The sequence below is a fragment of the Eucalyptus grandis genome, chromosome 2 (genome assembly GCF_016545825.1).
Source record: "Eucalyptus grandis isolate ANBG69807.140 chromosome 2, ASM1654582v1, whole genome shotgun sequence".
NCBI classification, from domain to species: Eukaryota; Viridiplantae; Streptophyta; class Magnoliopsida; order Myrtales; family Myrtaceae; genus Eucalyptus; species Eucalyptus grandis.
This window is the reverse complement of record NC_052613.1, coordinates 39673265-39682216: the sequence shown is the minus strand read 5'-3', so window position 1 is coordinate 39682216 and position 8952 is coordinate 39673265. Positions and strand designations below refer to the sequence as shown.

At 39.7% G+C, this 8952-nt stretch overlaps 1 protein-coding gene across 1 annotated transcript; it reads right to left on the bottom strand.

Moving 5' to 3' along the window:
• Window positions 1–4737: 4737 nt before the first annotated feature.
• On the bottom strand, window positions 4738–8725 carry LOC104432779 (ankyrin repeat-containing protein At5g02620). Its single transcript, XM_010045304.3, has 4 exons — window positions 8324–8725; window positions 7424–8024; window positions 6917–7326; window positions 4738–5927 (listed from the first exon to the last, which is right to left on the bottom strand). The coding sequence occupies exons 2-4, from the start codon at window positions 7761–7763 to the stop codon at window positions 5049–5051; spliced, it is 1629 nt and encodes a 542-aa protein (XP_010043606.1). The 5' UTR covers window positions 7764–8024; window positions 8324–8725; the 3' UTR covers window positions 4738–5048.
• Window positions 8726–8952: the final 227 nt, after the last annotated feature.

The window sequence follows — 8952 nt, the reverse complement described above, 5'->3', positions numbered from 1 at the left end:
AGACATAAAGAGTTTGGCTATATGTTATAGGATCTAGTTGCAAAAAAAGTCATTAGAAGCTGAGATGGGTGCTTTGTGAACATCAAACTATTAAAAATATCAACTATTAGGGAAATCCCTTATGATGTTTTGAAGATAACAAAATAAATCAAAGGCTACTAACATGTTTGATGGTTGAGTAATAGGCTATGCAAATGTTAGAATATGTAAAAGATATTGTCAAAGTCTATACTTGGAAGAACCAGAAGACAGACTCTATGCAAAAGCTGAATTGGGTACAGACCTTAAAGCTAAATCTATTCAGAAGCAGAATATGTTCAAACTCAGATTGCAAAGTCTATCGCACTCAAACTTAGATTATAAAGTTTATTACTCTCAGACTTTATATCCAGATTCGACAGAAGATAATATGAGCCCAATCATATAACGGCTAGTGATCTGGTTTAGATTCCACATCAAGATTGATTTAATTGACTCAATCTAACTGATTGACGATTGGATATTAAAGACAAGAACTTTCTATACGGAGAAGCTTTACTTATGGAAACCAAGATTCCGTTTGTATGGGCGATCGGAATCAATTTGGGATTTTACCTTTGTCATTCAACCGCTACCAAATCTTCTAGATACAGAGCTGTCCAATGGGTATGTTGGAAGACGATCCTCAAGATATTGTCCAACGGCTAGTTTGGAAGTGGATGAGTATTTAAGGAGATGAAAAGAACCGATGAGCAAGTAAAAGACGGAGCGTAGAATTTATAATTCCAAAGTCCGAGCGATCTTTGTTCATACACTTGTCTTTGGAGAGCTTAAACGTTTGTGATCGTAAAAGAAATACCAAAAGAGTGACTTAGTGAGATAGTGTGATCTACTAAGTGTTTGCACTCAAAGTTGTAATCTCTTATTGATTGCATAGTGGAATCTAGTCAAGAAGGTTGTTAGCATGGGAGAGTGGACGTAGGCTTGATTAAGCTGAACCACTATAAATCTCGTGTTCTTATTCTCTTAACTCATTTATTTTACTCAATATTTATTTTATTCCGCATATGTTTGCCAATGTTTATTTTAAACACCTATTCACCCCTCTCTAGGTGTTCACACTAGCACTTTCATCAACAAGGTTGAGAGACCAAAGAATATAGCTCAACATTCGATTAGTCTACCCAAATCCTTCTACTCTTGATAGACATCATGGGGGAGAAGTGCATGGAAATTATGAAGATGGTGAATCTTCACATAATATCGATTCTTTAGCTGAGATAGGTGAAATAGCTAAGCAAGAGTAGCTCGTTGAGCTAATTGAGCAAGAATAACCTATCCTGCCTCAAATTAGAAGATCTGAAAAAGAGTGTAGACCTTCTTAAAAATATTTGCCGCGTGAGTATGTATTACTCATTGATGCAAGAGAGTTAGAAACTTATGAAGAGGCTATATCATGTGGACAAAAGAATAAGTGGCATGAAACCATGCAAAATGAGCCTTACATGAAAACCACGCATTTAATTCGGTGAAGTTGCCTAAGGGTAAGAAAACACTCACAAATAAGTGGGTGTATAAATTGAAGAAAGAAAAAAAAAACAGTTTACAACCATGATACAAGGCTAGGCTTGTTATGAAGGGTTTTCATTAAAAAAAGAGCATTGACTTTGAAGAGATTTTTTCACTGGTTGTATAAATGTCCTCTATTCAAGTTATTCTTGGGTTGACCGCTAGTTTGAAATTTGGAAATTGAATAACTTAATGTAAAGATGGCTTTTCTTCATGGAGACCTAAAAGAATAAATATATATGGAGCAACTGAAGGGTTTTGAGGTTGAAAGCAAGAAGCATCTTGTATGTAGATTGAGAAAAAACTTATATAGTCTTAAGTAAGTGCCAATGCAATGGTATATGAAGTTTGAAATGAGGATATGATAAAATAAACTTCGATTCTTGTGTACTTATTAAAAAATTCTCAGTTAATGATTTTCTTATCCTCCTACTTTATGTGGAAGACATGTTGATTGTTGGATACGATGCTAAAAAAATCAAAAGTTTGAAAAATGAGTTGAATAAAGAATTTGAAATGGAGGACCTATGCTCGGTTAAGCAAATCTTAGGGATGAGAATTACTCATGATGGAAAGAAGAAGAAACTTTGGCTATCTCAAAAGAGGTACATTGAAAAGGTATTTGAAAGATTCAACATGAACACATGTAAACCGATAAATACTCCACTTACAAGTCATTTCAAATTGAGTAGCAATGAATGTCCTTCAAGTGAGAAAGAGAAAGAAGAGATGATATAAATTTCTTATGCATCAACCGTAAATAGTTTGATGTATGTCATGATTTGTACAAGACCTAATATTGCTTATGCAATTAGTATTGTGGGTAAATTTCTCTCTAATCTAGATAAGGAGCATTGGACCATTGTTAAATGGATTTTGAGATATCTTAGAGGTACTTCTACACTTTTCTTGTGTTATGAAAATGCAAAGCCTAAGTTGAGTGGCTACTTGAATGCAGACTATGCTAGTGATGTTGATTCTTGGAAATCCACATTAGGTTACACAACGATCTTTGCAAAGGAGATGTTTCATGGCAATTGAGATTGCAAAATGTATTGTTTTGTCTACAACTAAAGCAGAGTATATTGCTATTATTAAAAGAGGTGAAGAACTCTTATGGATGCAAAAATTCTTATAAGAGTTAGGCTTGAAGGGATAGAAGTTTGTTTTATATTGTGATAGCATGAGTGCTATCTATCTTAGTAAGAGTCCAATGGTGCATTCAAGATAGAAGAATGTTGATGTGAAGTATCATTAGATTCGAAAGAAGTTAGAAAAGAAACTTTTCTTACTTGAAAAAATCCACACCAACAACAATAGATGTCGAACATTGCCTATGGTGAGGTTTGACGCTTGTAGAAGAAAAGCAGGCATGATAGATCTTCCCACATCAGATGGACGTGGAGATTTGTTGGCCGGGTCCATCTTCATATGGGGCCCAACTAGCATTAAATAAAAGAAAAAAAAAGAAAAAGAAAAAGAATAAAAGAAATGGAAGTGATGGTCGTGCAATGGTCTACTCCCAAAGTGAGGAGAGAGAAAGAAAATAGTAACTATCAAAACAAGGGAGAAGAAAGGAAAAGAAAAGGGCTGCAATTTTGTGGTCCCAATTCGAAAGCCAAACATTGACAAAATTGGCTCAAATTTGAGTATGTTGTTCGTGAGACCAAGGGCTATAAGTTGATGGTTTTCGTTCATCGAGAACCGCCTTCGAATTCTCTCATTATGATAATGAAATGAGATTGTAATATTAATGTTGAGCCTCTAGTGTATGATTAGAGAAGATCATTTTGTGTATCTTTCTATTCTTGGTGATTAGTGGATATTTTTGGACAGTCTGTAGTTTTTTTCTCATTGAGTTTTCCACATTAAATCCTTAGTATCCTAATTTGCTTTGTCTACTTATTATTTCTGTATTATATTTATATATTGTGATGATATATATTATTGATTGTTGCTAGGGGTTACGAAAATTTCAGTTGATTTAGTTTCATGAGAGAAATTGATCCTGAATTGTGCTTGGTTCATGGTGAATTATTGTCCCCGGGTCTCACCAACAACTCGTTCTATCTCCAATATGGTAAACAGAGTCAATTATGGTAGTTCAACAAATGTAGCAGGGTCCAATGTGGGTCTATTTGTTGATAGGGTGAGTTTTAGGGAAAAAAAAAAAAAATTATCTTTCCTAAATGCATTCATTCAGCTGCGAAGGTGAGATTAGCCCTCGACAAACACGGATATGTTGAAAGTCAACCATGAATGAAAACAAAGTACCTTGAGACGGACTGAAGAAAACCAGGAAGAACAACACTCCAATCTCCATTTAAGCTCCTCTTGTTCTAGTCCATCAGATTATTGTGGTTCGGGAGCAGGCTTTTATAGAGTAATAGACAGCTAAAAGAAAACAAAATTCGGTCCATCTGAAGTCACTCTGGCAGATGCTTTAGTTTAGTTGATTCCAAAGAAGATTTGAGGCTTCTCTTTTACCAGTATGGTCACCTGATACATTTCCTTTGAAACTTTTTCTGTTTCGTCACTCCCAACTCTCAAACAATGATCGCCTCCTTAGCCCTGTCATTGCTCCTATCAAATTGAAGGAATTCGGGCTTCCTTTGAGGCTGTGTCTCATGCATAGCAAAGCAGGGAATGATTTGTTAACAAATTGAGACGACAAGATTGTTTGAGACTAGTGTACCAGATGACTGAAAAACACACAATTATTCGGTTTCAAGCTTTCGGATTTTTCAGTACGGTCAAGCTGTACAAGTCAAATCTTTTGAGATCAACTTCAAATGGACAAGCCAAAATGCAACCTGTATGCAGGATTTGGGATTAATGCTCATTTTATAATGCAGAAAAACATAGTCCTCAGTTTACTTCTAGCATTGGCCTCCTCGCCCAATTCTGTCTATTTTTTTTTCATTCACAATGCCATACTTCTTTTAAGAATATGCAAGAAGATGCAACTCTGCGTCAAAGGAAAAATTCATGGCTTGAGTTACATTGTCATGTCCATCGAGGGAACAAAAGAAAACATCTTCAATTGAATTCTTTTCCAGGAAAAGGTTGTTCAGTGAAAGGGGTCCATTTCTACGGTCAACTGCGTGTATGATCAAATCATGCCAGTATCATTGGCACATTATGGACATGAGTAATAGTAAATAAGCAGTAATTTCATAGAAAAAGTTCTTTTCTAAATGCAAGATCAATTTAAAGCCATTGATGCTGAATCCAGAGAGTTGTGCCACAGCAAGTATGTACACTGAAATAGACAACTTTACATCTCAAGAAAAGAGGATGCCTCAGGAATCCCATTAAGCTAAACACGTGCATTTAGTAAATTTTCTTGTCGACAGCCAAAACTTTCTGGAGCGAATCAGAGCAAAAGCTCTCAGCCTCCATCACCTGTTCATTCGTGGTATTTCCAAAGTAAAGAGACATGCTATCTTCCCGAGCAGAGAAGATCTCAGGGCTTTTTTTTTTCTGCCTGATCAATTTATTTATATCGCGTACATCTTCTTGTATTCGTTGGTGAGGATCTCCGAATCAGACATCGCTGAAACCGACCAAGACCTTGACCTACTTCCTAAGGAGGACCTCCTTATGTTCCTCATGTTGGAGGCCTCGATACGATGCATAATGACCCAATAAATCATCGTGCCGAGAGTAGTGGCCATAATGGTTGTCCCTATGATGGTCACCCCTATTGCCAGCCACCTTTCTTTCTGACCAACCACGACAAATGAGAGTGCCAAATATGCAACCGAGACCAGCACGCAGGCCAGCCACATTAACTTGTTGATAATCGCCATCATCTGCTTCTTCGCCTTGCTCTCGATGACCACGACGGATGTTTGGACCACCACCACAGCCAGGGATATGAAGAGAGCAACCGAGTCAAAAATAAAGAAAATTACAAACGGAACTTGCGGAGCAATGTTCGCTTCCCCGAGAGATTGACCCGGGGGGATATCAGTAGGGTCATCCACGTATTGACCTGGGACAGTGAAGATGGCTGCAAAAGCGACGGTGGCAATGAGGACAGCCACCACGGTGGTGGAATTGATGGCATTGTTGAGGCCTTCACCGTGCATTTTGTTGAGGCGCTTGGCGATGCCCTGGACACGTTTTCTTGTTTGACGGGTGTGCTCAAGCTGGTAGTGGACTTCATGTTTTATGTCACTCACGGTTTGTTTCAGCTCACGAGCAGCAGTGGTTGCTTGTGGCTGGATGGCCTTGGCACTCTGCACGCCACACTCCTGGAGGATCATCGCAACATTGGAATGACCCATTTTTTCTGCTGTATCAAGGGCGGTCTCGCCAGACCGGTTAATGAGTTCAGTGTTAGTTTCACTGCAACTGAGCAGCAACCGAACAATCTGCAGGTATTGTAAGATAAAAGGTGTTAGGATGCTTGTCTTTCTATATGCTTAGACATGGAAAGGGTACCATCTGGCAGTTAAAGATGGAGATGTGGAAGCGATAGTTTAAGGATAGAAAGATTTGTCAAAATGCTAGCCCAACGACTTAATTCCACAGGTAGGATGGTCATATTTTCTAATTTTCTGTCACCTTGAAAGGCAGGCTTGGTTTTTCCTTCATCTGACAATATTGCAGATACTTGTCCAAAAGCAATGCAGCATGAAAAAATAAAACATCTACCGAATCAAGATAAAAAAATGGGTTCATTTCCATTATCTAGCTTTGATTTGCCACCAAGACAATCGACCTGTCCACTTATTAGATGAGTTGGTAATTTAGAGGATTTAACCAAATGTTTTTGGCAGAAGTAATGAGCAGTTAAACCCTGAACCAACCCACATAAGTATCATCAATCAATGAAATTAAAGTGCTTTTAGCAAACCATTGCAATTGGGGGGCTTTAGTCCCTTAATTGGAAGAAGAAGAAGAAGAAGAAGAAGAAGAAGAAGGAGAAGAAACTAGCTGACTAGTAACAAGTGTTTATAGCTAGCATTTCCATTGTCATTAATAGAGGGAGCGTCAAAGTTGGCTCTTTGGATCAAGGAAAGGCTTTACGGTATAATCTCAAGTCAATCCTAATAATAGATGAACCGCCTAATCTAGTCTTGCCTAACATGTATATCTGAAACGACTGGATGACATCTTCCAAAATCCATGTATTTACTTGCAATTTGTAAGTTACATTCTTTTTCTGTATCAAGACTTCGAGAGCAAACTGGATTATAAATGCAGCAGCTCAAAAAATTTGAAGTTGTGCTGTTAGAGCTTAGACAATTCATCCTGCTTTAGCTCACCATGCCTTCTTACTTTAAAGCAGAAACATACTTTGTCACGACCAGTTGTTATGTTTGGATCAGCAAAACGTAGTAGAAGCAGTAAAATTTACCTGATCTCTGCCCTTCCTGCTTGCTATATGCAATGAAGTGTTGCCCTTAGTATCTACCATGTTGATTGAGGATGGATCTGCTCTTATCAACTCATCCACAACTTCGACACTCTGGCCCTTAACAGCCATGTGCAATGCCGTCTGCCCCTTTTTATCTACACGAGTCACAATGCTAGGCTCTCTGTCAAGAAGTAACTTTACCACCTCCAAATGCCCATTTCTTGCGGCTGAATGCAATGCTGTTTTCCCATTACTTTTCGCTATTGTTGCCAACCCACTTCCGGCCTCCAACAACACATTCACCAGATCAATATGGCCTTGTGTTGCGGCCGTGTGAAGTGCCGTTGTGTTTGATGTGTCCACCGTCATTGCCAATTCCGGATGCACCTCCAAGAGCACCTTTAGTATTTCTGAGAGAGGGTAAAAATCAATCAATTCCAATATGCCTTACAATGACAAACCAAATGCCCCAGATAGCTAAAAGATCATTACACAGCAGATACATACCCAAATCCCCTTGTTTGGCAGCAATGTGTAGCGCATCAAAACCATTTCTTGCCTTGATCCCTGCATCGGCTAGATCATAGTGCTTGATCATTTCCCTCACAACATCAACATAGCCATATTCGGCGGCAACGTAAAGGGCAGTTTCGCCGGCTTGATTTTGCTTCTCCAGCAATTCCTTCAACTCTGCCTCTGCCTCAGCGGCTTTAGAAATGATTTCCATTATCACAGCCAGATGACCTGCTCTCGCCGCGGAATGCAGGGCCGTATCATCCCGCTTCCCCGTTAACTGCTTGGTCATCTTCTTCCTCGGCTGGCTTGGCTGCCCAGCTGGTGACTCCATGCCTATTTAATTGCGCAAAAATCCCTGTCCTCAGTCGGTTCGCTCAGCAATATGGATTTCCCTCTCCTTCCATCAAACACGACGACAATCGCGCTTTCAACCCGCGAAGCAGGGTAACCCGCATCCAGCTGCCCGAGCTCAGAATGGGTAATGAGAACTTCTAAGGAGCACCGTGACGACACAAGAAACCTTCCCTTTTTCTCTCACTTCTTGATCTCACAACATCTTGGTTCCGGCATATCTCGCATCCTCATCAACATCCTGTTCATCCATAAACACCCCCAGATTAGATTGGCCCCCACAACATCATAACCAAAGCTCTCATTGATCCATTTTTCTCCATCGAACACGACCAAACTCGCATGAAAAGAACCATTCACGCTTATCCTAATGCTCATTAAAAAAAAAGAAAAAAAAAAGAAAAAGAAAGGGGAGAGACAAAGAAGAACCCAGAAACCGGAAGAGCTGAAAAAACCTGCAGTTCTCTTCATTCTTGATCAAGAACATGAATTCAGAAAAAAGAACCATGAAAAAGAAAAAAAGGGTCTTCCTTTTTATACCTGGGTCAGACACAAGCGAGCTCCCAGCTTCTCGTTTCCCCTTGCAGCTGACGCCGAGAGAAACCCAGGCGGCCCAGGGGAGGATCATCAAGACACACCCCCTTCGCAAGAGGAATTTCTGGGGAGAAGGAAGAACCACACCGCCAGAAAGAAAACCTTTTCGAGCGTCCTTTCCTGCGGATTCAAAAGACGGAATAGGGAATAAACAACGAATGTGCAACACATGCTCCCAACGTCTTTTGTTGTGGATCGCTTGGGGCTTTATATGAATTGCATCTCCAGGAGCCAATGAAAAAAAAGGCGAGGCCTCTGTTTAAATGTGCCGAGTGATGATGACCACGATTCCGACAGGAATGAATTCACGGGCCAAATGGGAAAAAAAGGAAAATCAGGAAATGAAAACGAGGGAAAAAAAAAATGATTTGCAGAGGAAACAGCAAGAAGAGGGGGAGAAGTAAAAAAAAAAACGAGAGGTGGGTGTGAGGTTAAAGAAAAACTAACAGAAATAACAGAACCACGCGCCTTCGCAACTGGCGGGCGCGTGTGGGTCAACGGCTCCGGTTTAACCTTGGCTTGACGTAACAGCAAGCATGCGGAAATTCAAGGCCTCAAATTCGTCCGCGAAAATA

Bases quoted from the DNA above. Each gene is read 5' to 3' on its own strand.
- LOC104432779 (XM_010045304.3), bottom strand. From the start codon at position 7,763: ATGGAGTCACCAGCTGGGCAGCCAAGCCAGCCGAGGAAGAAGATGACC. The intron at 7,327-7,423 runs GTATGTATCTGC...ACCCTCTCTCAG, and splicing joins TGCCAAACAAGGGGATTTGG to AAATACTAAAGGTGCTCTTG. The intron at 5,928-6,916 runs GTAAATTTTACT...CAATACCTGCAG, and splicing joins GCAGGAAGGGCAGAGATCAG to ATTGTTCGGTTGCTGCTCAG.